General features: G+C 40.1%; 1 protein-coding gene across 2 annotated transcripts in view; it reads right to left on the bottom strand.

Moving 5' to 3' along the window:
• Positions 1–15,077: 15,077 nt before the first annotated feature.
• RFC1 (replication factor C subunit 1) overlaps positions 15,078–23,312 on the bottom strand; it is a 430,548-nt gene continuing 422,313 nt past the window's right edge. For both annotated transcript variants that reach the window (XM_053704049.1, XM_053704048.1), the window contains exon 26: positions 15,078–15,511. In XM_053704049.1, the coding sequence (XP_053560024.1) occupies positions 15,422–15,511 (90 nt within the window). In that variant the 3' untranslated portion in view covers positions 15,078–15,421. The remainder of the gene's footprint in view (positions 15,512–23,312) is intronic.

The following is a 23,312-nucleotide window of genomic DNA, read 5'->3' as shown; positions in this document are numbered from 1 at the left end:
CCCCCTCTCTTTTGCGCTCTCTCTCCCCCCTCTTTTGCGCTCTCTCTCCCCCCTCTTTTGCGCTCTCTCTCCCCCTTTTGCGCTCTCTCTCCCCCCTCTCTTTTGTGCTCTCTCCCCCCCTCTTTTGCGCTCTCTCCCCCCCTCTTTTGCGCTCTCTCCCCCCTCTCTTTTGCGCTCTCCCTCCCCCTCTTTTGCGCTCTTCCCCCTCTCTTTTGCGCTCTCTCTCCCCCCTCTCTTTTGCGCTCTCTCTCCCGCCTCTCTTTTGTGCTCTCTCCCCCTCTTTTGCGCTCTCTCTCCCGCCTCTCTTTTGCGCGCTCTCTCTCCCCCCCTCTCTTTTGAGCTCTCTCTCCCCCCCTCTCTTTTGAGCTCTCTCTACCGCTCCTCTCTCGCCCCCTCCCTAGAAAGAGAGGGAGGGTGAGAGGGGAAGAGAGAGGGCGGGTGAGAGGGGAAGAGAGAGAGGGGAAGAGAGAGGGGGAAGGGGGGGGGAGAAAGAGGGGGGAGAAAGAGGGGGAGAGAGGAGGGGAAAGAGAGGGGAGAAAGAGAGAGGGGGGGGGAGAAAGAGGGGGAGAAAGAGTGAGAGGGGGGGAGGAGAAGGAGAGAGGGGGAGAAAAAAAATCCCCAACAAACAGATATTACCCTCAAACAGCATGGCTTCTGTAGCCCGTTTACAGTAAGCTCTTTCCTCACAAAAAGGGGAATAAACCATATATTTGGACTATTTACCCACAACACAGCATCATAGTAAAAATCTTCCCTTTCCACATGGCTCACCATGCTGAGCCCACACTGTAGGCGCCAGGCAAGAAGTTTCCAGGCACAAACATTTCCCAAATGGAAGATTGCAACTCATCAAGTCAGTAGCACCATTAACTTCAAATTATTCCAAAAATAAAACTATATGCAAACTTTTTTAAAAAAAAAAAACAGTACTCAGAATGGTACATTGTGTTCCCATACTAGAGCTTTTTTATTTAGGATGCTTATCCGGTCTCGGGCATTATCATTTTCTACTCATTGTGTTCCCGTACTAGAGCTGGAGTAGCAAATGATAATGTCTGCGTCCAGATATACATAAAAAGACACTTCACACACTCTTAAACAGTCCTGAATGAGACTGTTGTCACAGTGCAGATACAGGAGCCTACTACACACTGTAACACTAAAATTAAATTAAAATTAGCAACCAATTCAATGGCTGAATTGCCTGGTCAGTCGCCTGCCCAGAAACTTACCTCCTCAGCTGCTGCTGTCTTCCTTCCTTGCTGCCGTCGGTGCTTTCACTATGTGTGCACGCTTGCTGGTGAGGGTAAAAGGTGAGCTACGCTTATATACTGCCCTCTGTGAAGCAATGTAATTTTTGCATGGGCCTGCAGCACTCTTTACAGGCCAGAAAGAACAGGGAGTGATGTTTACAGTTATGGCTTGCGTGCCAACAGACTGGCTTCTGGGTACCAGTTGTGGCATGCGTGCCATAGGTTCGCCATCACTGCCCTAGCCAATTGCCTTCCAACCAAATTTAGGGAACCTGGTTGCAAACTAATGGCACATTTAGATGTGGCAGTTCTAGGTGTATGGCCCGTGATTACATAACAATAAGTAAAGATTTTCAATCATATGTCACTGGACAAAGTTTTTCTACAAAAGGTTGTATTAACTGCTCCTCTAAATATGTCATATCTAATTGAATGTATAGAACATTCCCTCCAATATGTTGGTATGACTACAAGAAATGTTAGATCTAGGATACGTGAGCATTTGGGTTATATCAAACATGGCAAGTACTGCTCGGCTCTATAAGCCCACTTTTTGGATATCCATCATAAGGATGTTAGAACTTTTAGATGGAGAGCTATAGAAATAATCAAAACTCCTATTTGAGGGGGTGATAGATATTTTTGATCTAAACAGAAGGTATACTGGATATTAAAGCTGAGCACGCAGACCCCTATGGGATTTTACTCTGAGTTTGATGTTATTAATCATTGGAGAAAAGTTTCAGTATACTTCCTGTTTAGTCTATATCTATTTCAGCATGACGGTTGATCTATCCTTTATTAATTTGAAATGCATTTTGACTTTGATTTAAATTTAATTTATATCATATTAGGTGAAATTGCTAATCATAAAACAAAATTATTGTATTATTCCACTATGTATGTATGTGTGTGTGTATATTATATATATATATATATATATATATATCCCTTTTTGACTGATCCTTCCTAGTTGTAGCACTTCTATAGTACACAACATGTTAGTTTGAAACTATTCTATAGGTGTTTAAAAATTCAAATTAAAAAAAAAAATTAACTAATGTACCTATGTATGAATCTCAGAGTGTGATTACTGACATCAATGTTCATCTGCTTGTTTGACTTGTTTGGTTCTTTATCAACTACTATGTCTTGTCATCTGTAAGTGTGAGTTTAAAATTAAGTGGTATGTAAAGGGTTAAGTTTATAGGGTGTGTATACCCATTAACCAATCATAATTTAGTATTCCATTTTTAAAGAGTGGAGATTGCCCAGACTATTAGTGTCTATGATTACGGCTTCATAGCTGAAACGCGTAGGACTCATTGCTTACTTTGTTAGTGCGTTTCTTCGTTTTAAATTTTTGGATGACCATATAATAAATGTTGAAGTTTTTTATCTTTGGATCCATGACTCCTCTTTTTGTTTTTTACTATACTGCTTTGACAGGCTATACGGTAACAATAATGTAACTACTGATAGCCTGTGGGCTGTGTGAGACACATGGGTACTTACCCAGCCCCCTCCAATGATTTTACCCCAATGGAAGTCCCAGTACACTGTAGGGAGCCCACCCTGTACTGTAACTATCAGAGGATAAACTGAGGGAGAACATCTTCATGGCCAGACTGGAAGAGGCTGAAGGACCTATCCCAGCAAAACCTGTGGCAAACTTGTGACCACAACTTCAGAAAGGAGATTTACATTACACAATACCCTATGACCCTCTCTTCCGGGAACTATCTATCCTTTGAGGGAAAATTTGGGATTAATATCCCTGTAAATCTTCAATAAATCCTAAGCATCTCTATCTTCACCTGATACTGATGGTGTAGGGTGCCTTGCCTCCTCCTGGTGGACTGGATTCCCAACAGTAAGGAATTTCAAGACTCTCACCACCATAAGAAACCAACATAATTTATGCTTACCAGATAAATTCCTTTCCTTCCTGGCAGGGAGAGTCCACGACTTAATTCCTTACCGTCGGGAAATACAACACCTGGCCACCAGGAGGAGGCAAAGACACCTCAGCCAAAGGTTAAATATTCCTCCCACTTCCCCTATCCCCCAGTCATTCTGCCAAGGGAACAAGGAAAGTAGGAGAAACATCAGGGTATAAAAGGTGCCAGAAGAAATATAAAAGGGAGGCGCCCATCAAAAAAATAAATTACGGGCAGGGTCGTGGACTCTCCCTGCCAGGAAGGAAAGGAATTTATCTGGTAAGCATAAATTATGTTTTCCTTCCATAAGGCAGGGAGCGTCCACAACTTCATTCCTTACTGTTGGGAAAACTATACCCAAGCTCCAGTGGACACTGAATGAAAAATGGGAGGGAACAGAAAAAAAAAAAAAGGCAGACCCTATTCTGAGGGCACCATAGCCTGCAAAACTTATCTCCCGAAAGCTGCTTCAGCCGAAGCAAACAGATCAAACTTGTAAAATCTAGAAAAAGTGTGTAAGGAGGACCACAGGTAGACGCCTTACAAATCTGATCCATTGAAGCTTCGTTCTTAAAAGCCCAAGAGGAAGCCACTGCTCTAGTGGAATGAGCCGTTATCCTCTCAGGAGGCTGTTGTCCCGCTGTCTCATAAGCTAAGCGGATGACACTCCTCAACCAGAAAGATAGAGAAGTCGTAGTAGCCTTCTGCCCCTTACGCTTCCCTGTATAGATGACAATGAGAAAATTGTCTGAATTCCTTAGTGGCCTGAAGATAGAACTTCAAGGCACATCTAGATTATGAAGCAAACGTTCCTTCGCTGAAGAAGGATTAGGACACAAGGAAGGAACAACAATTTCTTGATTAGTGTTACGATTCAACACTACCTTAGGGAGGAACCCTAGTTTAGTGTGTAAAACCGCCTTATCAGCATGAAAAACCAGATATGGGTAATCACATTGCAAAGCAGAAATCTCAAACTCTGTGCGCAGAGGTAATAGCCAACAAAAAAGAACCTTCAAAGATAACAATTTAATATCAACAGTATGCATAAGCTCAAACGGAGCCTGCTGCAAAACATTGAGAACAAGAGTGAGGCTCCAAGGCGGAGTACTAGATCTAAACACAGATTTGATCTTAGCCAGAGCCTTAAAGGACTGCACATCCGAAAGCTCAGCCAATCTTTTGTGCAGTAACACCGACAGGGCCGATATCTGTCCCTTCAGGGAACAAGCAGAAAAGCCCTTCTCCAGTCCATCCTGAAGGAAAGCTAAAATTCTGGCAACCTTAACCTTATGCCAGGAAAAGCCAAGCTCTTCACACCAGTACGAGTAACTGGCTTACGAGCTTGAACCAGTGTGTCGATAACACTCTGAGAACCCTCTTTTGGCTAAGACTAAGCATTCAATCCCCATGCAGTCAGTCTCAGAGAATCTAGATTTTGATGAACGAAGGGACTCTGTATCAGCAGATCTCTGTGACAAGGTAACCTCCAATGAGGAGATGAGGACATCTCCACCAGATTCACAAACCACGTCCTTCGCGGCCACGATGGAGCAATCAGAATCACAGATGCTCGCTCCTGCTTGATGCGAGCCACCAGACAAGGGAGAAGCGGTAATGGAGGAAAAAGATGTATGAGTCTGAACCTCCATGGTACTGATAGGGCATCTATCAATACCGCCTGAGGATCCCTTGACCCATACCTGGGTAGCTTGGTATTGAGGCGGGATGCCATGAGATCTATCTCTGGCTTCCCCCACTCGTTGCATATCTCTGCAAACATCTCGGGGTGAAGAGACCATTCCCCTGGGTGAAAGGATTGCCTGCTGAGGAAGTCCGCTTACCAGTTGTCCACACCCGGAATGTGGTTCGCTAACAGCATACATTTTCTCTGCCCACTCTAGTATCTGAAATACTTCTCTCATCACCAAGGAACTTCTCGTTCCCCCTTGATGGTTGATATAGGCAACCGAGGATATATTGTCTGATTGGAATCTGATAAACTGGTACGAACCCAGAAGGGGTCAAGCCTTCAAGGCATTGAAGGTTACCTGCCGGAGTTCCAAAATATTGATCGGAAGGGAGGACGACTCCTAAATCCACAGACCTTGTGCCTTCTTGGCACCCCAAACAGCTCCCCAGCCGGATAGGCTTGCATCCGTAGTCACAATCTCCCAGGACGGTCTCAAAAAACATTTGCCATGGGACAGATGATCTGGACAGAGCCACCAGGAGAGCAAGTCTCTAGACAGGCTGTCCAGCACAATCTGTTGAGACAGATCTGAATGGTCGCCGTTCCATTGTCTCAACATGCATAGTTGTAAGGGTCTTAGATGAAATCTGGCAAAAAGAATGATGTCCATGCAGGACACCATGAGTCCGATTACCTCCATACACTGAGCCACTGAGGGTATTGAGGAGGCCTGGAGGGCAAGACATGCAGAAGTTAGCTTGCAACGTCTCTGATCTGTGAGGAATATTCTCATGGATATGGAGTCTATTATAGTTCCCAGGAAATTCACCCTTGTACTTGGAGTAAGAGAACTCTTTTCCAAGTTTATCTTCCATCCATGTGATCGAAGAAGACTGAGAAGGGACTCAGAATGTTCTTCCGCTAGACTAAAAGATGGTGCCTGTATCAAGATATCGTCCAGGTAAGGCGCTACTGCAATATGTGTTCTGGCAACGGCTAGAAGAGCCCCCAGAACCTATGTAAATATCCTTCTAGTAGCTAGGCCAAACGGAAGAGCTATGAACTGGAAGTTCTGATCCAGAAAAGCAAAACTCAGGAACTGAAAATGTTCCCTGTGAATCGGGACATAAAGGTATGCATTCTTCAGGTCTATTGTGGTTATAAACTGTCCTTTCTGAACCTTAGGCAGGATTGACCGTATTGTTTTCATCTTGAAAGAGGGAACACTCAGAAACTTGTTTAGGCACTTTAGGTCCAGAATTGGACGGAAAGTTCCCTCCTTCTTTGGAACCACGAAAAGGTTTGAATAAAACCCCAAACCTCTTTATGCTGTAGGTACCAGGACAATTACTCCTAGGGAGGAGAGATCCCGTACACAACATAAGAAGTTAGCCGTCTTTTCTGGTCTTGTCGAAAGACTGGAGTGTAGGAATCTTCTGCCTCTGGGTGGATGAGACTTGAATCCTATCCTGTATCCTTGAGATACAACCTCCAGGACCCAAGGATCCTGTACATCCTGGAACCAAGCGTCTGAAAAAAGAGACAGTCTGCCCCCCTACTCGATCAGATCCTGGATCGGGGGCCGCCCCTTCATGCCGATTTGTTCTTGGCGGGCTTCTTAGTCTGGACTTATTCCATGAGTGAGCCGGCTTCCAAGTACTCTTGGGCTGCTCGGACTTGGAAGAGAACTGCTGTTGTTGCGACTTGTCAGCACAAAAGGAACAAAAATTAAAACCGTTGCTGTTACTTAGGCCTATTCTTATCCTGTGGTAGGAAGGCACCTTTCCCTCTGGTAACCGTAGAGATAACGGAGTCCAGCCCTGGACCAAATAAAATCTTCCCCTTGAAGGGAAGAGAAAGGAGTCTGGATTTAAAAGTCATATACGCAGACCAAGGCTTCATCCAGAGAGCCCGGTGGGCTAGAACCGCAAAGCCAGCAGCCTTTGCATTTATGCGTAAAAACTGCATATTCGCGTCACAGATTGAGTTAGCAATTCCCAGTGCCTTAATTCTCTCCTGAATATCCTTGAGGGGAGTCTCCACTTCAATGAGCTCCGACAGAGTGTCGCACCAGTAGGTAGTTGCTCCAGCAACTGCGGCTAAAGCTGCCGCCAGTTGAAATAATCTTCCTCAGAAAAGTTTCCATTTTTTATCCATAGGCTCTCTAAAAGAAGAACTATCCCCCAGAGGTATAGTAGTATGCTTAGCCTGCGTGGAAATAGCACCATCCACCTTCGGGATGGAGCCCCACAAATCTAATTGAGAGTCAGGGACCGGGAATATTTTTTTTTAAATACATAGACGAGGGGAAAAAAGTTCCTACTCTTTCCCATTGATTACTAATAATGTTCGCCATATTAACTGGCACAGGCAAAGTCAGAGGGACCTTCCTATCTTCGTAAACCCTGTATAATTTAGGGACCTTAGGCTCCTCAGGAAGTCTAGCCTCTGGAACCTCTAGAGTAGACAGAACCACCTTTAATAAAAAAATGCAGATGCTCAATTTTAAATCTAAAAGGAGTGGTCCTTCGCTGAAGGAGGTTTAGTAACTTAAGTCTCCAACTCAGAAAGTTCCCCCTCTGAAGCTACAGAGGTTAACTCATCCTCGGATAGCTGGGATATAGTAGCTAAATGCGATTTTTTTAGATGACTCTTGGTCAGGAGAACTATGTTTAACCTTTATCTTGCGTTTGTTAGAGCGAGGTAAGGCACTCAGGGCCACAGACACCGCCGATTGTAACTGCGCGGTTAAGTTCGCTGGAAAAAACGCCCCCTCCAGATGGAGGATTAGTTGAGCCGCGGGGAGCTGCATGTGGAGCGGGTAATGTAGAAAGGGTAGTAATTTCTCGGGACCCAGATTCCTGAGAAGTAGACGGCTCAGAAGGGCTAATAGCACTATGAGTATAAGCAAGCTTGCCTCCCTTCTTAGACTTTAAACAGTGTTTAGACAAATGGAACAAAATTGAGCAGGTGGGCAAATCACAGCCTCCTCACAATATAAGCATGAATTATTAATCAGTACAGAAGGAGCAGAACCTTCTAATGTAGTATCAGAGTCCTCCACAGCATTGTATATACCCACAGAAGGACAATCAAAAAGAAACACATTTATTTAAAAAAAACGGCACTTTAATACTCCAAATGGCTGGGGCACCCACCACCTCCTAGACCCAGTTAGCTAACAGTGAAAACGCTCTCCTCAGGAGTGATGTCTGCAGCAAAATCTTAGGAAATGAAAGAGACCGCACCCGGTCACGTGGTACGTAAGACTGGACTTCCCCTGCTATGAAAAAGGGCACCAAGCTATTATGAGCTGTGCAACACTTCAAAAATGAAAGTGAAACCTGTTTGTTTCAAGCAAAAAAAAAAACACACTGTCTGAGCCTAAACAACTCTCACATTAAGCAGATATAAATCCCCAAACTGTTCAAATAATCTCCCTGAAGGATAACATAATTTATGTAAGAACTTACCTGATAAATTCATTTCTTTCATATTAGCAAGAGTCCATGAGCTAGTGACGTATGGGATATACATTCCTACCAGGAGGGGCAAAGTTTCCCAAACCATAAAATGCCTATAAATACACCCCTCACCACACCCACAATTCAGTTTAACGAATAGCCAAGAAGTGGGGTGATAAGAAAGGAGCGAAAGCATCAAAAAATAAGGAATTGGAATAATTGTGCTTTATACAAAAAAATCATAACCACCACAAAAAGGGTGGGCCTCATGGACTCTTGCTAATATGAAAGAAATGAATCTATCAGGTAAGTTCTTACATAAATTATGTTTTCTTTCATGTAATTAGCAAGAGTCCATGAGCTAGTGACGTATGGGATAGCAGATACCCAAGATGTGGAACTTCCACGCAAGAGTCACTAGAGAGGGAGGGATAAAATAAAGCCAGCCAATTCCGCTGAAAAAATAATCCACAACCCAAATCAAAAGTTTTAATCTTATAATGAAAAAAAATGAAATTATAAGCAAACGAATCAAACAGAAACAGCTGCCTGAAGTACTTTTCTACCAAAAACTGCTTCAGAAGAAGAAAACACTTCAAAATGGCAGAATTTAGTAAAAGTATGCAAAGAAGACCAAGTCATTGCTTTGCAAATGTGATCAATAGAAGCTTCATTCTTAAAAAGCCCAGGAAGTAGAAACTTACCTAGTAGAATGAGCCGTAATCCTCTGAGGCGGGAATCCACCCGACTCCAAATAAGCATGATGAATCAAAAGTTTAGCCAAGATGCCAAATAAATGGCAGAAGCCTTTTGATCTTCCTAAAACCAGAAAAGATAACAAATAGACTAGAAGCCTGTCTGAAATCTGAATAGCTTCAACATAGGATTTCAAAACTCTTACCATATCCAAAGAATGAAAGAATCTTGCCAAAGAAGTCTTAGGAAAACAATAATTCCTCCCAAATGTAGTTAGAATTTACAACTTTAGGTAAGAATTGAAATGAGGACAGCAAAAAGCACCTTACCCTGATGAAAAAATCAGAAAAAGGAGATTCACAAGAAAAAACAGATAATTCAAAAACTGTTCTAGCTGAAGAGATGTCCAAAAAGAACAATACTTTCCATGAAAGTAATGTCCAGAGCAAGCATATGCTCAAATAGAAGAGCCTGAAAAGAACCAAATTAAAACTCCTAGGAGGAGAAATTGGCTTAATGACGGGTTTGATACGAATCAAAGCCTGAACAAAAAGATGAATATCAGGAAGCAACACTGTCTTATTCTGATGAAAAATCAGAAAAGGAAATTCACAAAAAAGAGCAGATAACTCAGAAACTCTTCTAGCAGAAGAGATAGCCAAGAGGAACAATACTTTCCAAGAAAGTAATTTAATGTTCAGAGAATGCATAGGTTAAAACGGAGGAGCCTGCAAAGCCCTCAGCACCAAATTGAGACTCCAAAGAGGAGAGATTAACTTAATGACAGGCTTGATACGAACCAAAGTCTGTACAAAACAATGAATATCAGGATGATTAGCAATCTTTCTGTGAAAAAAGAACAGAAAGAGTAGAAATTTGTCCTATCAAGGAACTGAAAACAAAACCTTATCCAAACCAACCTGAAGAAATTATAAAATTCTAGGAATTCTAAAAGAATGCCAAGAATATTGAGAAAAACACTAAGAAATGTAGGTCTTCCAAACTCGATAATAAATCTTTCTAGAGACAGATTTACGAGCCTGAAACATAGTATTAATCAATGAGTCAGAGAAACCTCTATGACTAAAAATCAAGCGTTCAATCTCCATCCCTTCAAATTTAAAGATTTGAGATCCTGATGGAAAAATGGGCCTTGAGAAAGAAGGTCTGTTCTTAACGGAAGAGTCCAAGGTTGGCAACTGGCCATCCAAATGAGATCCGCATACCAAAACCTGAGAGGCCATGCTGGAGCCACCAGCAGTACAAACAGACACTCCATTAGAATTTTGGAAATCACTTTTGGAAGAAGAACTAGAGGCGAAAGGATATAGACAAAATGATAATTCCAAGGAAATATCAATGCATACACTACTTCCGCCTGAGGATCCCCGGACCTGAATAGGCCCCTGGGAAGTTCTTTATTCCGATGAGATGCCAACAGATCTATTTCTGGAAGCCCTTACATCTGAAAAATTGAAAAACATATCTGGGTAAGAGAGACCATTCTCCCGGAAGTAAAGCTTGATTAACAGAGATAATCCGCTTCACAAATGTCTATACCTGGGAAAAAGACCACAGAATTTAGATAGGAGCTGGATTTAACCGAAGCAAATATCCGAGATACTTTTGTCCCAGCCTAAGGACTGATAGTCCCACCCTGATGATTGACATATACCACAGTTGTGACATTGTTTGAAAAACAAACGTCTCTTCTTCAAAAGAAACTAACTGAAGAACTCTGAGAATGCACGGAGTTCTAAAATATCAAATGGTAATCTCGCCTCCTGAGATTTCCAAACCCCTTGTGCTGACAGAGATCCTCAGACAGCCTCCCAACCAAAAAGACTCACATCTGTAGAGATCATGGTCCAGGTTGAAAGAAACGAAGAGACATGTAAAACTAAATGAAGGTGAACTTAACCATCAAATCAAGAAAGTTAAACATTAGGATCTGAAGATTTAAAATTTGAAATCCTAGAATCCCTGCACCATTATTCAGCATAAAAAACTGGAAAGGTTTTCCATGAAAACGAGCAAAGGGAATTGAATCCAACGCTGCAGCCATAAAACCTAAAACTTTCATGCATATATAGCAACTGAAGGAAATAATAGAGACTGAAGGTACCGACAGACGGAACCCAATAAAATTGTCACTTGTCTGATTAGAGACAAAGACAGTGAAACCTAAAAAAGGTGACCCTTGTGTGAGGAATCAAGAGCTTTTGAAAAAAAGATCCTCTAACTATGTCCTGAAAGAACAAAGTTGAATCATATGAGATTCCGCAGCCTCAGAAAATAATCTGAATGAAAACAGAAATTGAAGATATGCATCTATTGTATCTAATGAAAACAAATAATGCCATCACTGACCAACAAAAGGCAGAATAGTTTTGAATAAAACCCCAAAACCCAGTTCCTAAAAATGGAACTGGAAGAAATACCCCAGAAGATTCCAGGACTGAGCAGCGCTTGAACCCCAACGGGTGATCAGCCGCACTTCAACATTATCCCAAAATATATAGGACCGAAACACACTTAACGAAAGTGTTAGCCTTACTGGAATAGCTGGAATATCATAGAGAAAAAAGACTTCTCACAGACGGTTTACTCTGAACTTAATTCTGTACCCAAAATCAAAGAAATTTGCAAAACAACAAATTTCAAAAAAATCTTAACCTGCCCCTTACCAGCCAAACTGGAATACGGCACATACATTGCAATTTTAGGGAGCTGATTTTGAACTAAAAGATTTCCAATTAAAAACATGTTACTTGGGAATTTGTTCCTTAAAAAGAACAACCAAACTGAAATAAGCTTAAAGTTTTAGTCTTAGAACTCAATCTTGAAGCCCAGAGTAACAGTTAAGAATTAAATCCAATTATAAACCAAATAATTGATTATTTTAGAAAAAAGAAATATGGATTTTTAGAAATCACAAAATTCTTCTAGCTAAAACAGCTAAAGACATAGATTAAACCTCATTTGCAAAAATATTTAATAAAATGAAGACACAAATGAAACTATTAGCATGATAACCCAGCTAAAGGACCAGTCAACACACTGAACTTGCATAACAAATGCAAAACAACAAGACAAATGCAACAGCACCTAGTCTAGTAGATTTTGTCCCTTTAACAATGCTAAAATAAATCATAATCTGATACTTGATCTTAAAGTAAACAGAAAAATGAAGCAATTGCAACATCATTCAAATAAATCACAGGTCCAAAAAAAGAACCTGAAAATAAATAATTTTCCTTAAATAAGATACAACCATCTAAAGGAAAATAAATACTATTTTGCTATAGAAACAATAGCATAATTAGCAGGAGTAGAGATAGCCCCATTAAATTGGAGAACCCTCAACATTGAAATTAACTGCCGGCAAAGAATATAGTTTAAAACCTTTGAAGAAGGAATAAAAGAAAATTCTCAGCCTTTTCCATTCCCTAGTATGAGGAACTGGAAAAAACCTCTGAAAACACAGAAGAATAAATAAGCAGAAATAGTGTTAGCTAGTCCTGAAAAAGAACTAGTTACCTTAATATCCAAAATAATCAACACCTTTTCAACAAAGAACAAATGTACTTTAATAAAAAAATAAAATAAAAAAGTAGATTTGTTAGTGTCAATATCTGATGAAGAAAATTCTGAATGAGAAAAAACATCAGAGAAGGATAAATCAGTATGTTGTTGGTCATTTGAAACTTCAATAATTAAAAAAGAAGTTTGAAAAAGACCTAAAAATTTTATTAGAAGGCACGATGTCAGACAAAGCCTTTAAAATAGAATCAGAAAAATTTTCTTATAAATCTTCTAAGTATTTCTTGTATATAAGATGTAAAAAGAATAGCAATATATAAAGCATAAATACTAATGGATTCTGCATGTAAAAGTTTATCATGATAACTTATTACAAACCATAGCTAAAGATAAACATTCATAACATTTAAAATAAATGAACTTAGCTTTGGTAGGACTGAACTCAGTCAACAGGAATCCCTTAGATCGTTTTGAAACAGGAACAGTGAAATCTTGCAATATGTAATAGAAAAAAAATAATATTTAAAGCAAAATTATCAAATTCCTTAAATGACAGTTTCAGGAATGGGAAAAGAATGCAAAATAATAAGCTTCTAGAAACCAGAAGCAATAAAAAAGTGAGGTTTAAATAATGTGAGGAAAAAAAGTGGAAAAAATACGCCCACATTTTTTGGCGCCAAATATGACGCCCACATTATTGGCGCTAAATACAACGCCCATATTTTTGGCGCCAAGTATGACACCACATCCTCTGATCCCGGAACCGACGCCCACATTTTTTGGCGCAAAAAAAGTCTGAATACACATGCTTCAAAAATGACGTTTAACAGAATACAACTTCCGGCGTCAACTACGGCGCCGGAAATGACGAAATTTTTGCGCCAAGAATGACGCAATAAAAAGAAACATTTTCTGCCCCCGCGAGCCTAACAGCACACAGGGAAAAATGATCAATTGGAAATTTTCAAGGTAAAGAAAAATAAATTGAATTAAAATGCATTATCTCAAATAATGAAACTGACAGTCTGAATTTTAAAAGAATACTGATTATCCTGAATCATGGCAAATATAAGTTTAAAGACATATATTTAGAACTTTACATAGAAAGTGCCCAACCATAGCTTAGAGTGTCATAATAAAATAAGACTTACTTACCCCCTAAGACACTCATCTACATATAGTAGACAGCCAAACCAGTACTGAAACGAGAATCAGTAGAGGTAATGGTATATAAGAGTATATCGTCGATCTGAAAAGGGAGGTAAGAGATGAATCTCTACGACCGATAACAGAGAACCTATGAAATAGATCCCGTAGAAGGAGACAATTGAATTCAAATAGGCAATACTCTCTTCACATCCCTCTGACATTCACTGCACTCTGAGAGGAAAACCGGGCTCCAGCCTGCTGCGAAGCGCATATCAACGTAGAATCTAGCACAAACTTACTTCACCACCTCCATGGGAGGCAAAGTTTGTAAAACTGAATTGTGGGTGTGGTGAGGGGTGTATTTATAGGCATTTTAAGGTTTGGGAAACTTTGCCCCTCCTGGTAGGAATGTATATCCCATACGTCACTAGCTCATGGACTCTTGCTAATTACATGAAAGAAATATTAACCCTTGATCCGATCAAGGTATAAAGGAGCCACACTGTAACCCTGTATAGCGTTTTAAATTGTATATATATATATATATATATATATATATATATATATATATATATATATATATATATATAAAAACAGTCTTACCCTCCAGGATTCATGCTGCAAGTGTGACAGTCTTGCAGCAGCGCTTCTGAAATGGACTTGAGTGTGTAGCAGCAAACAGTGAAACTCGTCAACACTGATTGCTCAGGATCTGTTAGCGACAGTCTGGATTGGTTCGCAGAAAAACTTTCCCTGCAACTCCAGACTTTCATCAATACTCTCACTGAGAGGTTGACATGATTACTTAAAACCCCAGTCCTTTCTCGAAGGGAACATACCCATTACAGGATTATCCAAATCTTCTGACACTTCTCTGCCCCCTCCTATAGTGATGAAAGGCAAAGAATGACTGGGGGATAGGGGAAGTGGGAGGGATATTTAAGCCTTTGGCTGGTGTGTCTTTGCCTCCTCCAGGTGGCCAGGTGTTGTATTTCCCAACAGTAAGGAATGAAGTTGTGGACTCTCCCTGCCTTATGGAAGGAAAATGTACATTTGAAAGCTAGTTTTTCCATTGTCCACAAAGAGCCTGGAATACATTGTGGAATTCAGAAACCTGGCCATAAGATGCTGTACAGTAATTGCTTGATATTTGCAAGAATTAAATCTGTCCATAAACTGATCACATAAAAAAAGATAAAAATAATAAAAAATACACTTTTAAATGCATTTAAAACATTTTGTATGTATGTATTTTCCAACACAATCAACTTCTGATGTAGATATAAAAAATTAGTTTAATGTCCCTTTATTTTTTAAAACAAGACAGATATTTTCAAAATATTTTTAACTAATTTTAATTATGATTATATCATTACATAAAGTTCTGTACAAAAGAAATAGTTTCTATAATATATATACTATATACAGAAGCAGGAGGTGCAAAAGAATGTGTAAATTCTTGGTTGGACATGTTTTATGCACATTTTTATATACATGTGATGGATAAAAAAAACTAAAATGCAATATACTTTTAGTTTCAGGCAATTCTGATGACAAACTTAGGTTTCTGAGAAATGTGCACATTTTACGCGGTCATTTTGTAATGTACTAGCTTCTCTCGTAGAACCACCAAGCAACGTCTGCATAATTTCCTCTTGTGTCTTCTGGGAACAACCTCAAACTTCACTTGGCCTTCTTCCCTTTTGCTTTTGTAGGCTTTTTCTCACCCTGCTTGTTTTGCTTTGATGGCTTTGAAGATTTGGGCTTTTTTGCCTGAAAGTAAAATCATTCAAACTATAAATATGTGTATGTATATATATGTGTGTATGTATGTGTGTGTGTATATATATATATATATATATATGTGTGTATGTATGTATGCGTGTGTATATATATATATATAAAAATACTAATAAGCGCACTCTCATCAGCAGGAATCCTAAGTAACAGGGTGCAGAAGTAATCACATTTTCATCAAAAAATAAAAATCACATTCTCTTGATTTAAGCACAGCAAAGGTTTATTCAGTGACGTTTCTCAATAAGTATTACAGTACACAGAAAACATGCCTGCCTCTAATAGTGCTGTTTTGCTCACACTCTCTGTTGAACATGACCCTGTGTGTGATCAGATAGTGGGTGTGCCTAATACGATTGGCTACAGGGTATATACACAGTGAAGGGAACTAATAAAGTTTAGGAAGAAAGTGTGTTATGGAGGTATCGATTTGTGCATCTAAAGGTAGGATCATGGATGTGTTTTTTTATTCCAGTTTATGTAGGTTGTCATATGAGGGTTACTGCAATATATTTTCTAGCCTGGTGGTATAGTGACTAAGGAGTTATATGAATTGGATTGTTATTTGGATGATAGGTTGTTTGGATTGTTAAAGGGCAGATTTAAAGACTTATGAGGTTGTCTGTGAAACTGGTGAACATTATAAACGCTATCTCTATTATCAACTTATAAAATCACTTATATCACAGGTGATTATGATGTCATTTCATATTTTTTGATGATGCACATAGATATTTATTATATGATGTTATATTTTGTAGAATTTATGCTTTGCTTTGGTTTTGTGTATACAGATGCAACTAATTTGGTGTGATTGATTATTGGATGTACACCAAGGGGCGGGGTTTTGCTTAGGTTTAAATTCACAGTCACTTGCTTTAATCTGGTTGTTTAATCTGGTTACTTAAATCCAGAGTGCAGTCTCTGATCATCTATGCTAGACAAAAACTACAAAAAAAAGTCACACTACCATATGGACTTAAAGGGACACTGAACTCAAATTTTTTCTTTCGTGATTCAGATTTTTCTTTGTTCTCTTGCTATCTTTATTTGAAAAAGAAGGCATCTAAGCTTTTTTTGTTCAGACCTCTGGACAGCACTTTTTGATTGGTGGATGAATTTATCCACCAATGAGCAAGGACAACCCACCAAAAATGGGCCGGCATCTAAACTTACCTTCTTGCATTTCAAATGAAGATACCAAGAGAATAAAGAAAATTTGATAATAGGAGTAAATTAGAAAGTTGCTTAAAATTTCATGCTCTATCTGAATCATGAAAGAAAAAAAATGTGGGTTCAGTGTCCCTTTAATTTCCAAGAGGACTTTGCTTTCCTTTATCTACTACTGAGAGCTGCACGCTTACAATTTTAAAATTAGCAATAAGAAAAACAAAAAACAACAACTATGTTTAAAAGTGCAACATACTAGTTTAATTAGCTAGGATAAAGGATCCACACATTGGCAGAGCTATCAGATAATGATATATCAAGGAATGTATTTATATCAAGCATTAAGCTATGTGATTACAGTATGAAACTGTACTTTCCTTTATTATCAGGAGCTAAAACTTTAATATTAAAGTGCATTAGAATTGGCTGCTGTACAATACCTTAAGCAATTGAAATAAATTAGCAGAGAATGATGCTTTAAAGACCTGGTAACCAAGAAGCTAAAGTATTAATTGTGTTTGCTATATTATGAACAACAAATAAACAAATAAAATGATTAATTCTGTTCGGAGAGCACAGAGAGCAGGGAAAAAATGAGAACACTCTGATTTAACAAAAATGCTAAGAGCTTAAAATTTGTAATTGCTTATAAAAAAATTGCATCATGGCTGTAAATTAAGCTTTTAAAGGGACATGAAACCCAAAATGTTTATTTCATGATTCAGATATAGCCTGAAATTATAAACAATACTTCTATCATGTAATTTGCTTTGTTCTCTTGGTGTGTTTTTTTAAGCACACATTGGTGGCTACACATATATGTCTCATTATTGGCTCGCACAATATGCTTAGCTAGCTCCCAGTGATGAATTGCTGCTCCTTCTTCAAACGATACAAAGAAAATACATAACATTTGATAATAGAAGCAACTGTTTTAAAACTAACGCTCTGTCTGAATCACAAAGGAAACATTTTGGGTTTCATATCCCTTTAATAACAGAATTTATGCTTACCTGATAAATTACTTTCTCCAACGGTGTGTCCGGTCCACGGCGTCATCCTTACTTGTGGGATATTCTCTTCCCCAACAGGAAATGGCAAAGAGTCCCAGCAAAGCTGGTCACATGATCCCTCCTAGGCTCCGCCCACCCCAGTCATTCGACCGACGGACAGGAGGAAATATATATAGGAGAAACCATATGATACCGTGGTGACTGTAGTTAGAGAAAATAATTCATCAGACCTGATTAAAAAACCAGGGCGGGCCGTGGACCGGACACACCGTTGGAGAAAGTAATTTATCAGGTAAGCATAAATTCTGTTTTCTCCAACATTGGTGTGTCCGGTCCACGGCGTCATCCTTACTTGTGGGAACCAATACCAAAGCTTTAGGACATGGATGAAGGGAGGGAGCAAATCAGGTCACCTAAATGGAAGGCACCACGACTTACAAAACCTTTCTCCCAAAAATAGCCTCCGAAGAAGCAAAAGTATCAAATTTGTAAAATTTGGCAAAAGTGTGCAGTGAAGACCAAGTCGCTGCCTTACATATCTGGTCAACAGAAGCCTCGTTCTTGAAGGCCCATGTGGAAGCCACAGCCCTAATGGAGTGAGCTGTGATTCTTTCAGGAGGCTGCCGTCCGGCAGTCTCATAAGCCAATCGGATAATGCTTTTAAGCCAAAAGGAAAGAGAGGTAGAAGTCGCTTTTTGACCTCTCCTTTTACCAGAATAAACAACAAACAAGGAAGATGTTTGTCTGAAATCTTTAGTAGCCTCTAAATAGAATTTTAGAGCACGGACTACGTCCAAATTGTGTAACAAACGTTCCTTCTTTGAAACTGGATTCGGACACAAAGAAGGTACAACTATCTCCTGGTTAATATTTTTGTTGGAAACAACTTTCGGAAGAAAACCAGGCTTAGTACGCAAAACCACCTTATCTGCATGGAACACAAGATAGGGCGGAGAACACTGCAGAGCAGATAACTCTGAAACTCTTCTAGCAGAAGAAATTGCAACCAAAAACAAAACTTTCCAAGATAATAACTTAATATCTACGGAATGTAAGGGTTCAAACGGAACCCCTTGAAGAACTGAAAGAACTAGATTTAGACTCCAGGGAGGAGTCAAAGGTCTGTAAACAGGCTTGATCCTAACCAGAGCCTGAACAAATGCTTGAACATCTGGCACAGCTGCCAGTCTTTTGTGAAGTAAAACAGATAAAGCAGAGATCTGTCCCTTCAGAGAACTTGCAGATAATCCTTTCTCCAAACCTTCTTGTAGAAAGGATAGAATCTTAGGAATTTTTATCTTGTTCCATGGGAATCCTTTAGATTCACACCAACAGATATATTTTTTCCATATTTTATGGTAAATTTTTCTAGTTACAGGCTTTCTAGCCTGAATCAGAGTATCTATTACAGAATCTGAAAACCCACGCTTTGATAAAATCAAGCGTTCAATCTCCAAGCCGTCAGTTGGAGGGAAACCAGATTCGGATGTTCGAATGGACCCTGAACAAGAAGGTCCTGTCTCAAAGGTAGCTTCCATGGTGGAGCCGATGACATATTCACCAGGTCTGCATACCAAGTCCTGCGTGGCCACGCAGGATCTATCAAGATCACCGAGGCCCTCTCCTGATTGATCCTGGCTACCAGCCTGGGGATGAGAGGAAACGGTGGGAATACATAAGCTAGGTTGAAGGTCCAAGGTGCTACTAGTGCATCTACTAGGGTCGCCTTGGGATCCCTGGATCTGGACCCGTAGCAAGGAACCTTGAAGTTTTGACGAGACGCCATCAGATCCATGTCTGGAATGCCCCATAATTGAGTTATTTGGGCAAAGATTTCCGGATGGAGTTCCCACTCCCCCGGATGGAATGTCTGACGACTCAGAAAATCCGCTTCCCAATTTTCCACTCCTGGGATGTGGATCGCAGACAAGTGGCAGGAGTGATCCTCCGCCCATTGAATTATCTTGGTCACTTCTTTCATCGCCAGGGAAGTCCTTGTTCCCCCCTGATGATTGATATATGCAACGGTCGTCATGTTGTCTGACTGAAACCTTATGAATTTGGCCTTTGCTAGTTGAGGCCAAGCTCTGAGAGCATTGAATATCGCTCTCAGTTCCAGAATGTTTATCGGGAGAGACCATAGACCCTGAGCTTTCAGGGATTCCCAGACCGCGCCCCAGCCCACTAGGCTGGCGTCGGTCGTGACAATGACCCACTCTGGTCTGCGGAAGCTCATTCCCTGTGACAGATTGTCCAGGGTCAGCCACCAACGGAGTGAATCTCTGGTCTTCTGATCTACTTGAATCGTCGGAGACAAGTCTGTATAATCCCCATTCCACTGTCTGAGCATGCACAGTTGTAATGGTCTTAGATGAATTCGTGCAAAAGGAACTATGTCCATTGTTGCAACCATCAATCCTATTACTTCCATGCACTGCGCTATGGAAGGACGAGGAACAGAATGAAGTACTTGACAAGAACTTAGAATTTTTGATTTTCTGACCTCTGTCAGAAAAATCCTCATTTCTAAGGAATCTATTATTGTTCCCAAGAAGGGAACTCTTGTTGACGGGGACAGAGAACTTTTTTCTTTGTTCACCTTCCATCCGTGAGATCTGAGAAAGGCTAGGACGATGTCCGTATGAGCCTTTGCTTTTGACAGGGACGACGCTTGAATCAGGATGTCGTCCAAGTAAGGTACTACTGCAATGCCCCTTGGTCTTAGAACCGCTAGAAGGGACCCTAGTACCTTTGTGAAAATCCTTGGAGCAGTGGCTAATCCAAATGGAAGTGCCACAAACTGGTAATGCTTGTCCAGAAAAGCGAACCTTAGGAACTGATGATGTTCCTTGTGGATAGGAATATGTAGGTACGCATCCTTTAAATCCACGGTAGTCATAAATTGATTTTCCTGGATAGTAGGTAGGATCGTTCGAATAGTTTCCATTTTGAACGATGGTACCCTGAGAAATTTGTTTAGGATCTTTAGATCCAAAATTGGTCTGAATGTTCCCTCTTTTTTGGGAACTATGAACAGATTGGAATAAAATCCCATTCCTTGTTCTCTTATTGGAACTGGATGTATCACTCCCATCTTTAACAGGTCTTCTACACAATGTAAGAATGCCTGTCTCTTTATTTGGTTTGAAGATAACTGAGACCTGTGGAACCTTCCCCTTGGGGGTAGTTCCTTGAATTCCAGGAGATAACCTTGAGAAACTATTTCTAGCGCCCAAGGATCCTGAACATCTCTTGCCCAAGCCTGAGCAAAGAGAGATAGTCTGCCCCCCACTAGATCCGGTCCCGGATCGGGGGCTATCCCTTCATGCTGTTTTGGTAGCAGTGGTAGGCTTCTTGGCCTGCTTACCCTTGTTCCAGCCTTGCATTGGTTTCCAGGCTGGTTTGGGTTGTGAAGTATTACCCTCTTGCTTAGAGGATACAGAATTAGAGACTGGTCCGTTTCTGCGAAAGGGACGAAAATTAGGCTTATTATTAGCCTTAAAAGACCTATCCTGTGGGAGGGCGTGGCCCTTTCCCCCAGTGATGTCTGAAATTATCTCTTTCAAATCAGGTCCAAATAATGTTTTACCTTTGAAAGGAATGTTAAGCAATTTCGTCTTGGAAGACACATCCGCTGACCAAGACTTTAGCCAAAGCACTCTGCGCGCCACGACAGCAAAGCCTGAATTTTTCGCCGCTAATCTAGCTAATTGCAAAGCGGCATCTAAAACAAAAGAGTTAGCCAATTTAAGTGCTTGAACTCTGTCCATAACCTCCTCATACGAAGATTCTTTACTGAGCGATTTTTCTAGTTCCTCGAACCAGAAACACGCTGCCGTAGTGACAGGAACAATGCATGAAATTGGTTGTAGAAGGTAACCTTGCTGTACAAAAATCTTTTTAAGCAAACCCTCTAATTTCTTATCCATAGGATCTTTGAAAGCACAACTATCTTCGATAGGAATAGTAGTGCGTTTGTTTAGAGTAGAAACCGCCCCCTCGACCTTGGGGACTGTCTGCCATAAGTCCTTTCTGGGGTCGACTATAGGAAATAATTTCTTAAATATAGGGGGGGGAACAAAAGGTATGCCGGGCCTTTCCCACTCTTTATTTACTATGTCCGCCACCCGCTTGGGTATAGGAAAAGCGTCGGGGGGCACCGGAACCTCTAGGAACTTGTCCATCTTACATAATTTCTCTGGAATGACCAAATTGTCACAATCATCCAGAGTAGATAACACCTCCTTAAGCAGTGCACAGAGATGTTCTAATTTAAATTTAAATGTCACAACATCAGGTTCAGCTTGATGAGAAATTTTTCCTGAATCTGAAATTTCTCCATCAGACAAAACTTCCCTCATGGCCCCTTGAGATTGGTGTGAGGGTATGTCAGAACAGTTATCATCAGCGTCCTCTTGCTCTTCAGTGTTTAAAACAGAGCAATCGCGCTTTCTCTGATAAGTAGGCATTTTGGATAAAAGATTTGCTATGGAGTTATCCATTACAGCCGTTAATTGTTGCATGGTAATAAGTATTGGCGCACTAGATGTACTAGGGGCCTCCTGTGTGGGCATAACTGGTGTAGACACAGTAGGGGATGATGTAGTATCATGTTTACTCCCCTCATTTGAGGAATCATCTTGGGCAATATCATTATCTGTTGCATTACTGTCCTTACATTGTTTGGACACTATGGCACAATTATCACATAAATTTAAATGGGGAGACACATTGGCTTTCATACATATAGAACATAGCTTATCTGATGGTACAGACATGTTAAACAGGCTTAAACTTGTCAACAAAGCACAAAAAACGTTTTAAAATAAAACCGTTACTGTCACTTTAAATTTCAAACTGAAAACACTTTATTACTGAATATGTGAAAAAGTATGAAGGAATTGTTCAAAATTCACCAAAATTTCACCACAGTGTCTTAAAGCATTAAAAGTATTGCACACCAAATTTCAGAGCTTTAACCCTTAAATTAACGGAACCTGAGCCGTTTTTACATTTAACCCCTATACAGTCCCAGAATGAGGCTCTGTCTATAACTAGAAAGGCCCCCATCTGAAAAAGGTGTCCAACACAGTGCCTGCCGTTTTTCTAAACGTTCCCCAAGATTATAATACCAATAATTAGTTAGAATCTGCATAATATGCCTAGTAAAGCAATTGTTTTAGCCCAGAAAAATGTCTACCAGTTTTTAAGCCCTTTTTGAAGCCCTTTATTCTTTTATGTTTAACTAAGAAAATGGCTTACCGGTCCCCATGAGGGGAAATGACAGCCTTCCAGCATTACATGGTCTTGTTAGAAATATGGCTAGTCATACCTTAAGCAGAAAAGACTGCTAACTGTTTCCCCCAACTGAAGTTACTTCATCTCAACAGTCCTGTGTGGAAACAGCAATCGATTTTAGTTACTGTCTGCTAAAATCATCTTCCTCTTACAAACAGAAATCTTCATCCTTTTCTGTTTCAGAGTAAATAGTACATACCAGCACTATTTTAAAATAACAAACACTTGATAGAAGAATAAAACTACATTTAAACACCAAAAAACTCTTAACATCTCCATGGAGATGTTGCCTGTGC

The sequence above is a fragment of the Bombina bombina genome, chromosome 2 (assembly GCF_027579735.1).
Source record: "Bombina bombina isolate aBomBom1 chromosome 2, aBomBom1.pri, whole genome shotgun sequence".
NCBI classification, from domain to species: domain Eukaryota; kingdom Metazoa; phylum Chordata; class Amphibia; order Anura; family Bombinatoridae; genus Bombina; species Bombina bombina.
This window is presented reverse-complemented; position numbering and strand designations above follow the sequence as displayed.